The sequence below is a fragment of the Pyxicephalus adspersus genome, chromosome 10, assembly GCF_032062135.1.
Source record: "Pyxicephalus adspersus chromosome 10, UCB_Pads_2.0, whole genome shotgun sequence".
NCBI lineage: Eukaryota > Metazoa > Chordata > Amphibia > Anura > Pyxicephalidae > Pyxicephalus > Pyxicephalus adspersus.
In genome coordinates this window covers 2,313,038-2,334,712 of record NC_092867.1, presented here as the reverse complement: position 1 = coordinate 2,334,712, position 21,675 = coordinate 2,313,038, and the positions used below count along the sequence as shown (strand labels likewise).

Sequence of the window (21,675 nt, the reverse complement as noted above, 5' to 3'; positions counted from 1 at the left end):
ATCTAAAGCAGACGGATTCGTTTAACGCGACTTTCCATTACGTTGCGCAATACCTACAATTCAGTCCACGCGCTTTCCTAATTGGATAATTACTAACCTGCGCTGCGGCATACTGCGGAGTATAATGGTCGCTTGACATGTTTTGCCTTTAAAAATTTACGTCTGGGAAGCTGTAAATCATTTGTTTAAACACGCAGATTATGATGGCGTCCCGGGGGGGAGGGGGATTACATACATAATTTAGTGTTTTAATAACATCATAATAGCTGATAACATCTACTGTAAATGTATAATTGTATGTATTATGGCTGAAAAATGCATATTATAGTCTAAAGCCGCAATGTGCCGCCTGCTACTCAAAAAGCGAAAGATCTTGTAGTTAAAGCGTGTTAAAGCCAGAGACGGTCTTTAGGGGCTTTGTGTTAGCTGCGTTAGCATTAATATGAGTCCATAATGGCCGTCGTTTTGGGAAAAAATTTTGTGCCCCCTCTATTGCAATTTTATTACCTGTGGATCCTGACAGATCTGTTGTTTTCTGACTTCCTGTAAAAGGGTGACAATACTGACTGTTCTGTAGTAAAAGTGCATAGCAGCGTTGTCACCAAGGTTGGGTCGAATAAAGGAAACGGGAAGGAGTGTCCATTATAAACAAGTAATCAGAACTGCAAATTATTGGCTTAGCTTACTATTAGCAGGCATGGTTTAACAAATGCAGTGACAGAGTGAGACAACACTGCAGCAGGGGCCCCCTGGACAATTCTCAAGTGGGGCCAATCTGAGAGTGGTTGTGGTTATTGGGCTTTCATGGACATGGAGATTTAAATGGGCAGTAAAGCCAAACTCCACCTTTGTAATTCCCCCTATATTCCCCCTCATATTTTAGAAGAGGTTTTAGGGTGCTCTGAGTCCTCAGGGGTCTTTCTGTCCATCTTTTTTATTTTTCTTCGCCCATGCTGGAGGGAAGGTTACGTGGATATTTACTTTGCACTAAACAGTGGTCACTTGTACGTGTATTCTGCATTGTCACTCCAATCTACATATTGGCTTCCCCTCATGGGTGGGTCCATGGCAGTCTGATTGGTTGACTGATGCTGGCAATATTTTATTATGCCATCTATTGACAGAGAAGAAGTACTGCGGGGGTGGGGCTAAAGTTAAAAATATGTAATGCAATAAAAGCATTTTTTTCATTTATTTTAATGTTTTTTTATTTCCTTAGAGTTCTGTAATAGTGAGCTAGAAACAAATGAAAGCCCAACTCCAGGTTGTATTGTTCAAGCAGTTACAGCAATCATATCTGACTTATCAGCCCCTGCTGCAGCCTCTCACCATTCACTAGGGAAGAGGAGACTGAGGAAATGTTTTTTCTGCCTGCAGCAGACTAATTCATTTCGGACATCATTTCAGACAAGACAAACTAACTAAAATCATCAATGAGCTTCACTAACTGAAGCTCATTGATGATTTTTTTTAATGACTGCTGCTGAATATTGTGACATGTTAGGAATGTACTCAGTGGAATGCAATGTGTAGGCTCTGGTGAAATATTTCTTTAGCCCAATAAATCATGTATAACTTTTTATTGGCAGCATTCTGGTTGAAGGCTGAAATGCATTCAGTAATCTGACATAAAACAGGGAATCTGACATTTCCTCAAACATTCTCTGCAACAAATGACTGCCATTGAGACACATGGGCCTAGAAGATTCCCAAGAAGGAATGTTTGGGGGAATGCCCGGTTTCCAGTTTTATAAATAGAGCCCTATGTTGGATGGATTAGGTAAAGTTGGTGGAGCTCTCTGTGTGGTGGCCTCATTGCCATCTTCTTCTTCACTCTATAAAACCCTGACGTTGCTTTTTAAATCTTTCATTCTAGAACAATTCCAGTCTCTCCGCTTGTCCTTCTCCCCGAACCTTGACGATTACAACCCGGACATCCCAGAATGGAGGCGGGACATCAGCCGTGTCATTAAGAGAGCCCTCATGTATGTAAGTGTCAAAGGAAGGTCTTCATTGTGTACTGTGCAGCTGCATGGCTCCAGGGGGGTGGGAATGAGGGTGGGGTTTAGGGTTTAAGCGGAGGTGGTCACAAAACTGTGCATTACTATATCAATAGTTATAAAATGTACTTTTTGTAACCTTATCAATTGTTAGGTAGTCAACAACAACTATATGGTTATTCATTTCTGTATTAAAGGTGTCAAGCTGGAGGAGGATATATATATATATATGTGTGTATAAGCGATTGTTTAGGTGGTTCTTACACATCCTTACACACCTAATATACTAAATGTCAGACTCCTTAGCATGGTTTAAAGCTGAACACCAGGCAGATATAGAAAACACAAATATTGCAATATTAATACATCATTATATGTAGTTTTAAACAAGCGTAGATACCTAAATTTGACCGTGAAGAAAAATCTCAATGCAATGGGGGCGCAGATAAATTCATAGTAAAAATTATATAATTAAAAGAACACATTTTATTAGGACGAACAAGGAAACAATAAAAGCTTTTCTGGGTGCAATACTTACATCCTTCACACTACTTTCTTGCATTACTTCCTTTTCTCCACTAGATTTCCTAACTAGTCTTCATCTAGGAATAATGCTGAATATTATTCATCCAAGAGTAAGGACATCCTGTCAGTGTCATGGGCCCACCCCTGAGGAGTTGTCAGCATAGCACAATGTTGTCATAATGTCATGAAGCAAAGAACACACTGGTGTAATCATAACATCGCCTCCTTCTAAATCATTAGGAAACACCCACTGGCAGAGAAAAATACATGGCTTGAAGAATTTTGTAAAAAATAAATATATTTATTAAAATACAATGTGACAAGGACAGGGGAGAGGAGCGTAGGAGGAGCAATGAGGACTGTAGGGAAATCCTGAATTTTGATTTTAAGGTAAAACTTTGTCTTGTAAATGCATTTGCAGCCACTTGTTTCTGCAATTACTATATAAAATCAGATTACTATTTATGTACTGAATAAATATTTGTTTTTTGGGTCTATATATATTATAATATATATTATAATATATATAGACCCAATATATATATATTATTATTATATTACACTAATGCACAGGGTAACATGCATTGCATGAAGGTAGCACATTTAAAATAAATAGTGCATCCATTGGGCCCTGCAATGCATCAACATATGCTGCAATAAGATGGCCAGTAACCCAGGCATTACATAGGAGGGTGAATGGGCTCTTTAATGTCTGAAAGTAACGTTCCTTTAATTTTTACCCTCTGCAAAAACTCATCCCCTTTCATTTGTCAGAATATCTTCCTTGCAGCTGTTATTTCCCTGTTAACTTGCTGGCAATCTGGATCTCTCTAACAAGAAACTTTTGTGTAGAAGGCAGAAGTGGTAGCAAGGGACCTTCCTATTTTCTGAGTCACGTACTTCCAGTTGAGAGATTAAAGAACATGTTACGCGCGTGTTGCGTTTCGGCCCGCTGAGCCCGCGTCCATCTGTTTAGCCCTTACACTGCTGATTTGTAACTTGCAGTAGACGGTCTCTCCTCCTAACATTTCATAAAGCACCTCTATGCATTATTGAAGGACTTTGGGGAAATAAGACAAAGGAAGAAGATTCTCCTCAACACTTGGTTTTATTTTTTGCGATTTTCTTTTGCTATCGCCGTCAAGTCGGGAGGCAGCGAGCCCTGCGGCCACAGCCCCTGTTCTGCAGCGATACCCAGAGGCGGCCTGGATGCTCAACCAGCCTAGCAATGGCAATTAGTCAGCTAGTGTAAGCGTGTGCGGCAAATCGCTTGCTTGGCTTCTATTTCCCCGAGTGGCTCCTCTGGGGAACAGGTGCACTTTGCCAGGAGCCGGGTGCCAGCTGTGTTTGAACCTAAATTCTGTCTGCTAATTAAAATGGTCAAGATTTAAACCTGCATTCCGCAAACCAAACCCAGCAGGCAAGCTGCCGGCTCCTGGTTTCCAGCCATTGGCTGCCAATATTACACCTCCACCTCAGCTGCCAACTTCATTCATTTAACCTTTTAATGTAAACGTAAAGTCAAACTGGATGAGGTATAGTTAGCTCTGTGAAATTTATATCCTAACAATCACATCCATTTTCCATTGTGGTGCTGCTAATCTTTCCAGGCCCTTTACAGCCTTTTCCAGTTTTAATGGATTGGCTGAATGCCATTGCCCTAAGCTTGCTTTCTGAAACAGTTGACTTTGTTTGCACAATGAGAGTTAACGGGGCTGCTTTTAGTGCCCAACCAGGTTCCATTAGGATATAGACACCCCCATTAAAAAAATCAATGCATGGGTATTGTTTTAATTAAAGCTTCATATTATTCTTTTTAAATTTTAAAATTTAATTTTATAGTTTATAGTTTAAACATAATTTTCCATTAGCTAAGCAATAGGCAGAGATTGCTTGGTGTTTTATTGTGTCCTTGGAGGCGGACCACATCCAAAGGAGCCGCTATGATTGGATCGTGTTTTTATGGTCTCCTTGGGAGGTGACCACATCTGAAGGTGCAGCTCTGACTGATTTATATTTTTTTTTATGTTTTGGGTACAGGGCACATCTGCGGGCATGGCTTTATTTGAATTCTTTTTTTATTGTGTCCTTGGGGGCTGACCACCTCCGAAGGAATGTCACTGATTGGCTTTTGTATCTATCATATCCTTGGAGGCGGATCACATCCAAAGCCACAGCGCTGATTGGTTTGTGTTTTTATGTCTGTCTGCCTTTGTCTTTCTGTGCAGGCCACGGGAGTCAGCAGTAAGCAGATTCTGGTCGCCGTCTTACCAGGCTTACCCACATCAGCAGAGCTGTTCATTCTGCCTCACCAGGACAGTCCAGGGGAATTCAAGAAGAAGACGGAAGATCTGACACAGGTAAACAGAAATAAATTATTAAAACAAAATGTAACATAAGTTATTTTTATTATTAAACAGGATTTATATAGCCCCAACATAGTATGAAGTGCTGAATATGTTGGCGCTATATAAATCCTGTTTATTTATAATATTATGGAATGCAAAATAGTTATATTTTGTATTTCATATGAATGAATAGAATCCCTTTGGTCATCTTTGTAACCTGTTGGCCTTCAAGCAAGCTTCCATCCTTGGATGAATACCCTGGAAACTCCTCAGGTTGTTAAGAAGGATGTCCCGATTCCTTACCAGGGTACCGAGGGTACCTGGCTGATTTATTTGGGGAATTCTTTCCCTTTGTCGAGATGCATAATTGGGGAGTCTCTTCATCCTGTCAAGGGGATGAGTGCATTGATGTATTTTCTCTATGCACCACCATCTTCTACTACAGTGTTTCCCAACCATTCTTGAGTCACAACAAATATTTGACATTAGAAAAACCCCACTGCACACCACCGAACAAAAATGTCACATGCATAGGGGAATAAACTCCCTGCTGCCATTGTTCTTCCTTTCACTATACGTTGTTGGCATAGACGAACAAAGAAAAATTATTTGCAGTAAATAAATAAAATATTCAGTCCAGTTAGGTAAAATTAGATAATTTCCCAAGGTACACCTGATAATCCTTCTGCTCACTAATGTCCCATGGTGCAGTGGTTGGGAATCATTGTTCTACTATACAAATGTTGGGTACTGGTGTTTAAAGAACAAGTCCACCCAAAGGCGGGCCAACTTGGATCTCTAGATGTCCCCACCCACCCCAATGTGTTCTGGTTCCTCCTGTTACATTCTACATAATATAGAATAAATAAAACATGTAGCAATAAGTATTGCCCAAGGACTCCCATTAAAAACTTACCATGCCTTCTTCTGCACTGCGTCTCTTTTTGGAAGTTGGTATGTTCAGAGTACAGGCAGGGCTTTGCTTCCCAATGCCCTGTCATGTAATGACTGGTGGGGAAATTCTCAATCTGCAGGGGTAAAAGGAGCCATATATCTACAGAATAAATTAATCAGAAGCAAGGAGATTCTTGCACTACAGGTCCTCAGGTACAGCATTCTCTCAGCGAAGAGAATAATAACAATATCAACAAATCCCACTCCAAATCTTTTTAGATCATTAGCCAGAGGCAGCAGTGCAGGTAATAGGTCAGATCACAATGCTGGCAAACGGCAATTAGACTACAAAACAGATATATTCCGGCTCAGGAAATGCATTGCTATTAATTCAGGACAAAATGTACTCAAAATGCTCTTAGCCACAATTAAAATTTCTAGATGTTCCCTACAAGATTGAAAACTCTTTCTTTATGAGTTTAGGCCCACTTTAAATGAATGGTATATATATACTTATATATATATATATATATGTGTGGTACTCCTACAGATCACATTTTATGATGTCTATCTTGTAGAAATTTAAAGACTTCTCTGACAAGAATATATTTGTTTTGCTATATTTTTTATAGTGTTGGTTTCACTGGATGTTTTTAAATCATAATATATTGCATTGCTTTTTGGAGATACTAAAAGTCATGATTAAGTATACGCTTTGATGTTTTATGAGATAACTTACCGTAATGTGTGTTTATCCAGAGCTCCAGGCATTTTACCTTTTTTTTTGAATTACCACTTTAACACCTTCTATCTGCCTGTTTATTGAATTGGCAGTCCTAATACTCACTCAGCGCTTTCAGCTTTTATTTCTATAGTTCTGCAGGCAGGGCTTGGAGCACTTCATAGAGAAGTAATGAGTACTGAGATTCTACATGAAGCAGGTCAATGGAGATCATCCAGTTCTAACAAAACAACAAAAGATTTTGTCAGCCTGAGCTTGCTTACTAGCTGTCAGCATCCTCACCTTGATGGGATTTCCAGAACACGGGCTGCTGCTGCTGGTTTTGAATTAAAGCCTGAGAAATAACTGATAAAACCTTTTACTTGCCAAGAGTGATAAAAATACTGACTTTCAGAGAGGGACTGGAGTAGGGTTGTTTCTCTTTCTCTGATATGTGCAGTTATAGAACTTATTGCAACTATAGATGAAAAGCCCTATATACTGTGTAGAAATTTGAAGGGTCCCCACCTGACCATTCTGGTATTACTAAGAATGCAGCCTGCAGACTAATATCACTCCCGCAATGCAGCTTATTAACAAGAAATATCCACATCACTGACATTTTATTTTCTATAAACTAATCGTATCATGAATGCTTAGTGTTCAGGTTTAGTCCTATGTCAAATTGGCCCAAAACATCCGTCATGTGACTCGAAGGGGCCAGATTGGTTGTGTTCAATATTCAGGTTTAGCACTGACAGGTACATTGTGTCTGTCATCATTCACCAGCAAAGCCAAGTGACAGAAAAGGAATATGATATCCATGCACATAAGTTAAAACTTTCAATGACAGGTATAGTATACAGCTCATCCAGTCTGGTCATTGGTCAATATTGGGCTGTCAATTAACAACAAATTAAGTTGTACACGAAACCTGCCATTGGCTAAGGTTTACTGTCTAAATGCATTATAATGGGTTCAAATCTGGCTACCCAAACCCAAACATTGGAGTAAATTTAATGTTAGGCGAGTTTGGCAAACTCTAATCACGGACAATGCAGCCTATCGTAGAATGACAACAGCATTCACAATAAAGGTCATGTATTTACAAGATTCTAGAGAAATTACTGCAGCCTATTTTCGGAACTGAGATTGATGACTTGATTTACAGGGCAGCCTATCCAATCACAGGAGACCAGTGACATCACTGAGAATGCAGCCTATCCAATTATTAGAGACCAGTGACATCACTGATAATGCAGCCTATCCAATCACTAGAGACCAGTTACATCACTGATGAGAATGCAGCCTATCCATTCAGTAGATATCAGTGACATTGGCGACAATGTAACCTATCCTCTATGCAACTAATGTAATCTATTCCTTGGAAACTAGAGACATCAACAACAAATTCACTAAAGAGTCTACAATCTAGGGAAGTGTTTATCAATCTTTTTAACATGGGAACCCCTTCTATAATTATTATATCCACAGTTAACACCTTTTACATTGCTGGACAAAAAGATCATTGGTGTCGGTGGCAACTGACCTAAGAATCACAAACTGCTCATTGCTCAAGGAACCGCTAGCAACCTCTGGAGGAACCCTGGTTGGGAAACACTGGTCTAGGGACATCCAATCAAATACATCTATTTTATTGCAGACAACACAGACAACACAGACAACATATCTATTTACTCTATACCAATTACTGAGCTATGGGTCAGTATATCCATTCACTGGTGAATCTTTCACTTTTTATGAATATAGTCCTGACCATAGGCAGCTACTTCACCCCTCTACTAATATCATGTTTTGTTACGGAATGCAAAGAACATATTGCAACAAATTATTCAAAAGATCTTCATGGATTTGCATTCATCCTTCAAAATCTTTATCACTGTTTTCTAGTAGTTTGATTGGCTGTGTCTTTATCAATGCCGATTTACCTGACAAAGTTATCTCAGTTTGTGGGTGTGTGTGGTCCATCTTAAACCACAGAAGCAATATCAGGTATTCTCCTAGCCCTTTCTAAATTGGTTGGGAATGCAATGCACAAATTCACACATTTATGACTGAAGCAGATCCCCTCTGGCTCTTGCGAGAATATTGCATTCCAGAAAAATCTTTTCTTGTAATCCCCAAGCCTCAGTGGTCATAAAGAGAGGGAGCACGGAGGAGGAAGCAGCTCAGAGCTCTCTTGGAGACATGAAGAAAGCATGAAAAAACCTACAGCTGCATCTGGCCGTCAGGTTAAATCAATCATACTTCATTGGCTTCATAACCCAGTTCACTGAGGGAAACAATAACATTTTGGCATCTGTGAGTCTGCTTTTACAGGTATATTACCTCAGTGAGATCCAAAAAATGGTAAAGCACAGCTCCAAAGTTAAAAAAAAAGAATTCTACACTGGTTAAAAGAAAGTTTTTGTTGGTATACTTACCTTTGGTCCCCAACAGAAGGTCGCCTACCCTACCAAATGGCTCTATTCTTCCAAGGTAAATGATGATCAGCATGGTTCAACGCAGTTCTTGTGAGCCCAAGCCATCATGAACCAACTCTACATTATGTTAGCCTGTGCTCACAGTACTACTTGACCCAAATGACACTCACTGGACAATACAGAATTTTGTTTAATGCAGAAGAGAATGTAGAAGCCATGACATCATTGGAGCTGGACGAGCCTTACTAAATTTAATTTAAGGTTTGGATCTTCATAAAGCACCTATTTGCTAACCTCACCCCATCCTTGGGTAAATGACACTTTCTGTGTCCTCCATCTTCATCTTTGCCCAGTCTGTCATGGACATACTCCTTGGTGATGTGTCACCTTCCTGAACTCGCAGTGAAATTCTGCAATAATTTTTCCAGAAGATTAGAAGAGCATCATTCGCTGCAGCAGAGGAGTCCATTCACCAATGCTACAGGAGAGGAACCTCAGCCAAAAGACCATTGTTATTTATACGCAGTATTCATATATAGCATGAATGTATTATGCAGCACTGTACAAAGTCCATAGTCATGCAATTAGCTGTTCTAAAAGGAGCTCACAATCTAATGTCTCTACCATGGTCATATGTCATTACCACAGTCTAAGGTTCATTTTGCGGGGAAGCCAATTAACCTAACTGCATGTTTTTGTGATGTGGGATGAACCTGGAGTACACGGAGGAAACACAGACCCATGCAAACTCCAGATAGTGTCCTGGCCAAGGTTCAAACCTGGGATCTAATGCTTCAAAAGCCAAAGTGCTAACCTCTGAGCTACTGTGCTGCCCTGTGACCATTGCAATGAAGATATGTATTTTTTATTAGTCATGTGGCAATAGGATAAGATTAAGGGAAGGGAGCTTATTATGCCGTTGGGCTTTGAAAGAAAATATAATACTGTATCATGTTGATCTAGAGGGTAGATTTTTTCCCATTTTTTTTTCCCATTTTCTCTTTGGTTTCAAAACTAGAATATGTATGTTGATCTTTCCTTCATTCCCTGTTGCATCTCAGTGCCTCTGACCTTCTGCACTTTCTTCTGTTCATGTTCACATGTAAACTAGAAATGATTGTGTGGCATTTCTCGGAGTCTTAAATTTACAAAAAAAGTATTTTTACATAGTTATCATCAGTCTTATTCCTTTTTCCACTTGGCTGCTAGTGGCTACCTTTTCTTTTACAGGCATATCACACTTTAAGTACAATTTTAGATTCCTACCCTGAATCAACTAATCATTAAAGGATTAACAACCTGGCGGCCAGGGAAACCTGCTCCCCATCAACAACACCTAACGTTGGGACGTTTGAGATAATATAATACCAGCAATCAGGGTGCAACCACAGCACCACCCTTACAATCGAACCAATTAACAAACAACAAAAGAATTTCTGGTCATATGGGAACAAAAATACACTTAAATTCTTGTGCAGAATACACGCTATCCTGTCTCACCTTCCTCTGATGAAGCCCAACTAGGCGAAATGCGCCAGAACTAGAGACGATAACTCTAAAGAATGGTGACTTTAACGCTAATTTGTGTACCACATACTTTTAAATGTTTAACATGTTTTGCTAATATATTTTTCCATATTTTTACATTATATATCACTATATGAACCAACCTCTAGGACAACATACTGATTTGTATAGCTACTGATTAAACACATGTGTCATACCCCTGACTTGGTGAATCAATGCCAACAATCCCCTCTCTACAATTCTGAGCCTCTTTGGTCTGACACCTTTCTATTTGTATACAAAACCAAAGGGTGTCACATTAGGATCAGGTTTGTGTCTACTCTTAAACTTTTTAACATTTTATAGCTAATATATAAATCTATGAGCAAGTTGAGAAATACAAAGGAGGAGAAGTTCATGTAATCTGAATGATGGCACCAAAACTTTTCTTTTGGACCAGTTGGAAATTTTACTTTACCATATCCAGAGGCTTAAGAGGGAAGTGCATAATAAAAGTATTGGAGAGAAAGGTTTTCAATGAAAGAAGTCTTCTTTTGTCCCGTTATCAGTTAGCAACGTGAAGGACACAAAAAACTTGGATCATTTCTCTGCGTCTTGCCATAATTCCTTCTAAAATTGGACGCATTCCACCTCGGCAATAAAACATCATCTAATTTGTTATGCTGCTTTTAATATCATCGACCTAGATCCCGCTTAATCAGAAAATCCAAAGGCTCCAGTGAATCAGGTGCAGGAGCTCGGATTAGGGGTCTCCGCGGGGCCGTTCTGGAGAAAATCGCCTGCGGTTTTTTAAATGCTGAGCTGGCGCACAGAAATTTTCAACTATGCCGCAACCGCTGACCTAAATCAAACTTAAGTGTCTATCACTAATCGCAGGATTATTAATCTTTCCTGCTAATTAGCTGTTACTATTCATTTCTTGTCCTTGGTGAAAAATGGCTCGTGAAAAATGAGCCCTATTACAGGATTATTCCAGCCCTTGACAACACATTTAATTCAGAAGATGAAGAAGAGTTAGTGGAGATTGCTAAGGAACCAAAAATAGTCCATAGCACTAATTATTTTCATTGAGCCGAGATGACAGGAGATCAAAAGTTTAAATGTTGGCTGAAACTTGTCTATTTCTAAAATGTTTCACACGCCAAAACTTTTCTCTTTATATCTGTTGTGGTGACAGCTGTAAAATTGTTGGATTTCCCATCACTTTCTGTCTCAGTGGCCATAGCTGCCAGGACAAGTAAATTATTTAATAAAAGCAAAAAGTTATTCCTTCATCAATAGAAAAATATTTTTTTAGATACACTCTAAACAGTAATTTAAAGTACAACCAAAGGCATTTTAATCACAGACTCAACATGTTATTATCAAGATGGTATGTGATGCACAAGTTCCATAAATTAAAACAATCACCTTCCCTAAAAAAATTCAAATTCAACTTTTTTTCTCATATGTTCTAATTTCCAGACACTGCCGCTCCTAGTGGGAGGGGTTTAGTAACAGAGGCTGTGCTACCAATCCAGAAAGAAGTGGGTAGAGATGGGTGTGGCCAGGCACTGATTGGCAACTATAGGAGCAAGGAGGCGTGTCTGACCAGACATTGCAGAAAGAATAAACATACTCTGAAAATGAATGTAATTGTATGAAAATGCCGTTTTTTAGTACAATGTCCATGTCTATTTTTATTTCTATAATTCAGCTGTTCTTTAAAAGGATTTATATTTATTGCCCTCCTAACAAGAACTGTACTGGAGGCTGGAGCATTGCACCTTAATTAGATGGTCACTTTAATTTATATTAGGTAACAGGAAATGCCATGGTAGGGAAGGGGGGTGATTTCTGGAAGGGAACTTGCAAACCTTGCCAAGAGAATATCAATTCACTATAGTGCAACATGGAAAAGGATGAAGCAGACTGCAAATGTCAACGTCAAGCATTATGGATGAAATATCCAGCTTTGCTTGACAAAATTATGTTGATGGCATCTTCTGGGATTCGTCACATATTGGACCGCCTAGACACTTGTACATCGTGATCTCTGCTGAAAGGTTAGGAATGGCATTTTGATTGGCTGAGTTGCTTTTTTTACAATTTCCTCCATGATGAAGTGTCGGGATGTATGATGGTTACTAACCCTAGAGCGGCATGTTCTCCAGGAAATACTGAAAGTTCATTGCTTTAATTATTTTTGGTATTCATCCCTAAAGAGATTATTGATAAAAAAAATTAAATTAATTTTAAATTGATCATGAAATAAATATTGCCATTCCCGTTTGTAAAAGAGGGGAAGTATCTTTCTCTATATCTATAATGTGTAGTTTTGCTGCTAGTAGCTACAAATCAAATAAAAACCACAATTGAAAAGAAAAATAAATGTTTTCCTTCCCTTAAAAGCTTGGTGATAGTGTAGGAATTTGTTTTCGAAGATTAAATTTGCTCCTTTTCATCCTTAGAATAATACATACGTAAGAATAGGCGAGGAGCAGATCATTTCTGCATGCCGTTTCCCATGCTCCCTCTGGATTTGTCCCAGCAGATGGATGGATTTGTCACCTACAAGACAAATAAAAAATCATGCTTGAGGGTTTGCATAATCACGCTGAACATTTTATATCATTTTCCAAATGCCGTACTCCACAGATGTCATTGAAGGAAAAGTTTTTTTATTTACAGCTGCATACAAAACTCTGCATTTACTGTCTTTGAGTCATCTACTGGATTATTTTATTTGTGGTGGGGAAAGCTATTTGTAATCTTTCTCATTTTCACCCTTTGTCATACATGGAAAGACGTACAAATAGTGTATGAAAAGCCAAAACACAACACAACTCCCATGCAATAGAACTCCTCCTCTAAGATACAGAACAGTTTTTTTTTCCATTGGAAGATTTGCAACCTAGGGAATTTTAGTAGGTGCCCAAAAAGCAAACGATCTGGCCAAGTAGTTTAAACTAATGGGAAGGGGAGGGTGGAGGTAGCACTTTGGAGTTTAGGATCTCAAACTTGTTGGATTTTTCATCAGTTTCTTTGTACTAGAGACAATGGTCACCGGGACCAATAATGAGGGGTATATTTCCCAATAAACAGGTTCTAGTGTTTGGCTTTGAATGCATTTTAGGTACAACATGAAGTAGAGGTAGTCCCCGAGTTAAGGACATCCGATATTTGGACGACTCCTAGATACGAACAGGGCTTCCCTGCTTGCCCTATGCAGGATGGAGGCATGATGGGGCAGAGGGGGTTGTTCACATGACTTTTGGTTGTAACTCTTTAATGACCAAGACAAACTCTGCAGTTGTTTCATGTTACATATCAACGCACAGCTTGCTCCAGAGGTTAATGAATGGCTCCATGAAGTTTTTCTTTTGCTTTGTTTGTGATTAACTCACAGGCCCTGATTTATTAAAGCTCTCCAAGGCTGGAGAGAATACACTTTCATCACTGAAGCTGGGTGATCCAGCAAACCTGGAATGGATCTAGTCCAGAATGATAAACATTTGCTTACAAAAACCAAATGAAGTCCATTCCAGGTTTGTGGATCACCCAGCTTCACTGATGAAAGTGTATTCTCTCCAGCCATGGAGAGCTTTAATACTTCAGGGCCACAGTGAGGATTTTATACAATAACTAACACCGCGCTGCCTAATAATATGTTGAGTCAAACATCTGTGCTAATTGCATTTAATAAAATAATGTACATGACCCGAATTACATACAAATTCAACTTAAGAACAAACCTACAATCCCTATCTCGTATGTAACCTGGGGACTACCGGAACACATGGGGTTTAAATAATATATAGCCTGCAAAAACAGTTCAAGCTCAACATGTTTCCCCTCTATAGGCTTCTTCAGGGTAAATTGTAACAGATATTTACCATGCAGCAGGGCAAGCAAAGTTCTTTGACCCCTGTTGCTAACAACAAGAACATTAAGGAATCCCTATATTTGTTACAATGCTTGATCCATGGTGATTCCCCACATAAACCTGAGACACATCTTTTTTCTAATGTAAACCAGAATTGTCAAGCGCGTTCATTTGCATAACCACACAGCAGTACCAAAATACTTAGTGGATTTCCCTACATTTGGACACTGGTGGTGATCCTGAACTTTGGTCCATCCTGTGGTACAGCCTATATGAGTGATTGCATGGTGAATCTCAGTTACAAACTCCCCTACAGAAGCCTATAGAGGTGAAATGCGTCAGCCGATGGGATTCCTAACTGCCTTACTTATGGATTTATGGAAAGGACCAATATTGCATGTATGATTCTTATGTTATGTAGCACTGGATATTTCACTATGTTGTTGATGAATAACAAGTAAAATATTGGTATTTTGATCTTTCCATTTTTTTTGATCTTCCCATCTTTCCATTTGATACCCATCTATGCGATTTCTCTCTACATTAAACGTTCTATTGAATTTTTTTAAGCAAAATGTACAGCCTGATAAATCTAAATTAATGTTTTATTAACAAGGAAAGCCAGTCTGAAATTATTGTTTTGTTTTTCAGATTGCCGAAGTGTTCATTAACAAACTCAATCAAGACATGGTCCATTTTGAGCTGAAACCCGGAGTACGAATCATGGTCCATGTAGCTCATTTAACAGCAGGTAATTGCTACATTTTAGGATTTTGGTGACCGTCTGTATTGTGTGTAATGGTACCTTATGTTCCAGAACAGCACCTTAGATGACCGGGACTCATCAGCAATGGTAGTGGAGGTCACTTAACCGAAAATGTTCTCCCCTATTAGAGATACAGTACAGTATGACAGAGACACATAGATTGTATGGTAGAAAGAGAGAACTTGGGGTTTATTTTATGGTGACCTAATTTTTATTGGATATAAGAAATACATAAATTGATCTTATATAAATCTAAATATGTTTATATTTTACTTTGGAGCCCTGAGTTGTATTGCAAGTTAGATAACCATGAGTTGTATTCTATGTTTGAGAGACTTGAGTTAGGCTTAATTTTACATTTACAATTTGATGGAGACATAATATGATAAAGACATGACTTCCACTGTATTTGATAGGGACAAAGCTTATTGTGTTTAATATAGAGATATAACTTCTATTGTATATGATAGAGATGGCTTATTTTGTTTATTATAGAGACATGAGTTGTATGTGTGATAAAGAATAGAGTATAGATTTGAGAAACATAGATGTACTGTTTGTTAGCAGGACATGAGTTTAATTTATGTTAGAAAGACACGCGTTGGCTTTAAGTTAGACAGTAGACTAAGTTCATTGGGAAAATAGATATTTGTGCCTCTTGTATATGAATCTTTTTTGTCTGTATTGCCCCAGGGTATTATGTATTGGAGAGGACACAGTGGCCAAGGATCAACCTGTTATCAAAAATAAAGGACCTCTGTTAAGGTTTAGGTATTTCTTTTTTCTATTATGTCCTAAAGTAGAAATAAAGATAAAAAAGCAGGATCAGGCAAGTTATAGCAAAAAGGGAAATGCCATGTCCTTTCTGCAGTAACTGTTGGTACTTGCTTGATCATTGCCCAGTTTACAAACTTGCCTGGGCTTCCCCGGTCCTTGCTGGGAATGAACTCCCAGGCACCTGTGTGGGAATTATGTCAGCCTGGCATTGTATTATCATGCAAGATCAAAACAGACATTTTACATTTCCAGGACATAAAAAAATCACATGGTTAAGTCTCAAAACTCAATTCAAAACTCTCCATTGGTGCCCCCCACCATAGGTGTTATATTTTGTTTCCTACAAACAAGGGGCCTCATTTATTAAAGCTTTCCAAGGCTGGAGAAGATACACTTTCACCGGTGAAGCTGGGTGATCGAGAAAAGATGGAATAGATCTGATCCAGGATTGAAAAGATTTGCTAGCAAATAGCAAATGACTATTAGGAAATCTTTTTCAGGTTTACTGGATCACCAAGCTTCACTTATGAAAGTGTATCCCCACCAGTCTTGGAGAGCTTTAATAAATCAGGCCCGTTGTGTTTCTTCATGGGCGGACTTGGATAATGCAGAGAGTATGATGATTATGGGGTGCCATGCTTAGAGGTTGGGTCATGATGCCTTGTCTTTACAAAATCCTAGTTTAGGTGAAACTGGTAGTAAATATTTAAACCAGGGCTGCAGACAAAAAAAAAAGGAATATTAAAAAAAAGATATTATCCTGGAGTTGTGCGTGTCTTCTTTCATGCTAAGAACTGAAGAAAATGAAATTGTTAGGCAATACAGCAAGACAGTTTGTCAATGCATTCAATTCAAGCTCAGAAATCCACAGTGATCGTTTCTGTTTCATACAAAAAACAACCAATTACTCGTACATAGCAGAAAAGAACCCCTTTAAATCTCAAATCTCTATGTTCTAATTGCTTATAAATAAGCTGGAACTTCAGATCATACTTAGGAATTCAGTGGAGGTAACAGATGTGGTGGAGACTACGAGAAAGTGGAAATATTCCCAGGGACGTGTCGGTGGAAGAAAGGCAGCATTCAGACAAGAAGGTCCACCGTGTGTAACTTACATCTTGCTAGCATGGTTATTAATAAGATCCTGGGGAATGTCAATTCATGTTCTTGCATCCCATTAGCAGCAAAGCAGCTGTTCCTGGTGCCGTGGCTCTACACTGATTCCATACCAGAGCTGACTCTCTGTTATCTTCTGAAGGACGCATATTCATTTACAGGCATCTACAGAGCTTTTAATGAGTGTTGCACAAGTAAAGGGTCAGTTCACTCAAAACTCATCTACTCAAAACTATTAATTCACCAAAAATTACTGGAAAAATAAACCACTTGGGATATTTTTCACATTTGTGGATTTTTTTATTGGTGAGATCTCCCAGATCCCAACACCTCCTAGTAGGGATGATGCCCTTTACTTCCAGTCTTTACTTGGTTGAATGACACTGGGCATAAACATTGGGCAAACATCAGTGCTGTGATTTTTGGGGGGGATTTTAGTATTGCATGAAGAATGTAAAAAAAGAAGCTGGAGCACACATTGTGAGTGAGTAAAACACTACAACAGGTAGATCCCATTGTTGACTTTTATTGGATCTGTTTTAGAAAGTAAAGAAAATCACTTTAAGGTCAACTGACACCTTAAAAATAAAAATATATATTAATAATACACTTACAGATGTCATCGATCCCTCTGCAAACTGAGTCCAGTAGGTCTCACGTAGTTCCAGCTTCCTTCTTCTTTCTGGAGCAGACCTGGACAACAGCCACCTTCTTCCTTCTTCTTACTCCTTCTTCCTACGTCACCCAATCTTGCGTCTTCCTGACAAATGTAAAATAAAAAAAGTTCCAATCTGACCCCACATGACTGGGTTAACAACTTTTTCTATGCGTACATTCCGGGAATAAGCCTTCTGCATACGACTAAGATCAGGCATGCCCAGAAGAAGCAGACCGCAGCCTCCTAGGATATGTGACATATGTACCCAAAGAGGCTAAAGGTTTCCCAAGAAGACAGATAGGGGGAGGGATCTTTTTTAATTATATAAAAGAGAAGCCACCCTTTTATAAAATGTAAGGTAAAGTGTGGTGATTGTTCCACTTTAATTAAGACAAAATGCAAAATGGTAAGAGGTGCAAGTGCATTTGGTGTCCTCACTTTAAATTTGCCCAGGGGCCCATTTTGTCTAAAGCTGAGCTTATGGAGGGAAGTATTAGCTTAGATCAACAAAAGCAGCAGGGACATAGCTTAAAAAATATCAAATGGACCATTACAGAGAAATCTCAGAATTATTTTGCTGACGCAATAGTTATTTTTTGGAACAGACATCCAGCAGTGGTAGTAAGTCAGTCAACCAGGAGTGAATTTAAATTTGCTTGGGTTGACTTAATGAACCAAAGGGTCTGCTTCAGCTGTCATTCTTCTATGTCTTTATGAGATGGCTGTCTTCGTACATAGGAAAGTAAGGGGCTCTGTATAAATAAAGGAAGAAGCGAAAACATCAATATCTAATAGAAGAAGACCCGTATCTATGCTTTGGTGCACCAATAGATGTCATATCCCGTCAGACAATAATGTGAAGCATGAGACATGAAGAAATGAAAATACAATATAATCTTTTCAAATAAATGGAATTTTTAATAACCAGCCAATTAGAAAAATGGGCCAACAAACAGTGCTCAAAGTATAATTACATTAAATATCCATAACGGTCCTCTCATTAAAGAAATTTGTGCATTTAATGTTGACTATTAATCAATTCTTGTAACCGAGATTAAGGACTATGTTTTGTTTTTGTCTTGTTTAATGAACTGATGTTTCATACTTAGCTCTTTAATTTTTAATGGATTCGATTTACCTTTACTAATGTTGAAATATAGGTAATTTAAAGTCTATACTATAAGTATTAGGACTATGCAATCAGAAGGTCAAATTTACAAATTTACATACATATATTTGTGAAATGGGGACAGATCCATATTAGCTGCATGCAATAATTTTGGAATGTTTATTGTGAATGGAAATCTATTCCTAATGATGTAGGATGCTCCTGGGTGGGGCTTGGCTCTTAGTGCTCTTCGAATTGCAGTGGTTGTATATGGAATAATATCAATGAGTAAATCAAAGCCTAAGAAAATTATGAAAATTCAGCTGTTGAGATGATGTGTATTAAAAGTTATGGTAGTATTAGACACTGTCCTTTTATATTAAATAAGCTTTTGTGATGAAAATTCACTAAACATGGCTTTCTTGTGATAGATTAGCAAGGAAAGGTTCTTGTGTGGGACAGAACCTGAAACCGAAGCCCTGATGAACCCTGTTAGGTGAAGAGATAGATCAGTGTTTCCCAACCATGGGGAACCCCTTGAAATTACCTTCTGGGAAGAATTCCTCTTACATCGATGGCCGTGGAAAGAAAGCCTCCTGTCAAAGTAGTTTTGAATTCATCCGGTGCCAACTATGTCAACAAAAATGGGACCAGCAGATAAGGAAGGTCAACTACCATCTGACCTGCTCAACAATCCTGGAGTCCTACTCCTACTTTTTGATTTAATCAGCACAGCAGAACTCTTCCTCTCAGATTTGACCCATAAGTCATCTCAATACAGTAATGAGGATTCCTTAATGTGATGCGCAACAGGCTATGGCTCCACACTTGGGATTTGTATTTAGAATGGGGTCCCACCTATGAGATATCTGCCCTGAGCTTCCCTAAAATATCTCTTTCTTATATATAATATTTGCTATTTGTTTTTACTGTAGTTATTTTAAATTCCTTCTCACTCATAATCTCACTTTATTCTTTGCAGCTCCTTTAGTGGACCTGACGCCAAGTCACAGTGGCTCCGCCATGCTCATGCTGTTGTCCGTAGTTTTCGTGGGGCTGGCCGTCTTTGTCATCTACAAATTCAAAAGGTAATCACAGTCCCGTTCCTCATTTAGTGGTGTAGCCGGCTGGCCAGCCGACCACTGCTCAAAGCAATGACGTCTCTGTTGATGTTTTTAGGAAAATTCCTGGATATAATGTATATGCACAGATGCAGAATGAGAAAGAGCGAGAGATGGTCAGTCCAGGCAGTCAAAATGAAAGCTTGTCACCCATTGTCACTCAGACCCAGCCGGTGGGTCCTCAGCACCTGTTAGAGGGCAAGTTGGAAGCACAGCCCATAGGTAAATAAGTAGCTAGTCCTTGATTGGCTGGGCAGGAACCCAACCTTGCTAGCCGTACCTGTCTGAATGACCGAGCACTCTGTATAACCCTTCTTTTTTTCTGAGATAGTCAGAGGGATTCAATAAACATTTGCAAAATGTAAAAAAAGGCAAAAACTTACTTTTAAGAAACTAATGAGTCTTGTAGATTTCACCATAACCCAGAATACACTAGATCTAAGACATGTTGGATATTGTATTATATTTAACATTTGTTGGAGAAAAATTCCCAAAGGCAAACACAGTCAATACAATCTCATGTGGGCTAGCTATTCCAATGGAAAGTCAACTGTTAGGAAGGACATTAGACAACCTTTACATAAGAGGCTTGGTGGCTTCCAATGGGGAGAATGGGAATGCATGGGGAGGTAAGTATATAAGTTTGTGGACATTTGCCCATCACACCTATGACAATATTTTTTGATATTTCAAAATTCCAAAAACTATAGAAGAACATACAGAGTTTCCACAAGCAATACCAGCCCCTCCTGAGAAGGCTTTTGACAAAATTTTTTAGCATTAGCATTCCTGAGGTTAGGTACTAAAACATGGTTTTCCAAATCATCCCAAATGTTTTCAGATGGGTTAAAGTCAGAGCCAATTGGAATCATCCACACCAAATCATTCAAACCAAATAGCCGTGAGCAGGTAGCTCTGTATTGCCAAAGGAACAGGTTATGTCCCTTCTACAAAAAAGACTGGTTCGAATGAATGTACACTAAGCTGCACATGAGCATCCATCCAACCTTACCAATCAAGGTGGCCAAACACCCAAACCCAAAAGAAGAACTGAAGATGTTTGCACCAGCAATGGAATGAGAAGATGTGAGTTTAGTTTAGATCTGCTTTAATTGAGCTTGCTTATTACAGAGGATCACATTCATGCTGGAGCAGCAAAGGACCTTCCCAAAATGCACAATTGTTTCACACAGTGTTTCTCAACCAGGGATCCTCTAGATGTTGCTAGGGGTTCTTGAGCAATAAGCAGTTTTTGACTTGCAGGTCAGTTTAACTGATTCCAATAATCTTTATGGCTATCTGTAAGGGTGACATTCTTCCCAGTGGCCAGCAATGTCAGAGAAACTCTTCCTTCTAACCTTCAGGCCAATGCATTATAAGCTATGGATGTACAAATTATTGTATGGGTTCCATGAAGATCTGAAAGTTATCTCAAGGGGTTCCTCCATGTGAAAAAGGTTGAGAAACATTGTTGTAATATGTATTCAGATGCTGTAGCATGGACAGTACCCCATACTTGACACATCAAAATTCAATCTCGTATCATGCAGCTATCATACAGCTATATAGTGTAGATGTGATGGTCTGGTGTCCACAAACATTTGGTCATTTGTACAAGACTGGAGAATCTGCCATGTCCATGTGTTTTACTGGCAGGAACTGGATCTCCACCAGTGAATGTTTCAGTGAATGTAATATCACTATAACAGATACTGTCTATAGTTTGGTTGTTTCTCTACAAGGGGAACCCTAGGGTTCCTCTAAAGGCTGCTAGAGGTTCCTTGATCAATGAGCAGTTTGTGCCT

At 38.9% G+C, this 21,675-nt stretch overlaps 1 protein-coding gene across 1 annotated transcript in view; it reads left to right on the top strand.

Annotated features, from left to right (window-relative positions):
* Positions 1-20,384, top strand: part of LOC140339858 (VPS10 domain-containing receptor SorCS1-like) — a 299,984-nt gene extending 279,600 nt beyond the window's left edge. Inside the window, 5 exon segments of the mRNA XM_072424760.1 lie at positions 1,877-1,989; positions 4,754-4,885; positions 14,976-15,075; positions 19,732-19,837; positions 19,929-20,384. Of these exon segments, the coding sequence (XP_072280861.1) occupies positions 1,877-1,989; positions 4,754-4,885; positions 14,976-15,075; positions 19,732-19,837; positions 19,929-20,100 (623 nt within the window). The 3' untranslated portion in view covers positions 20,101-20,384.
* Positions 20,385-21,675: the final 1,291 nt, after the last annotated feature.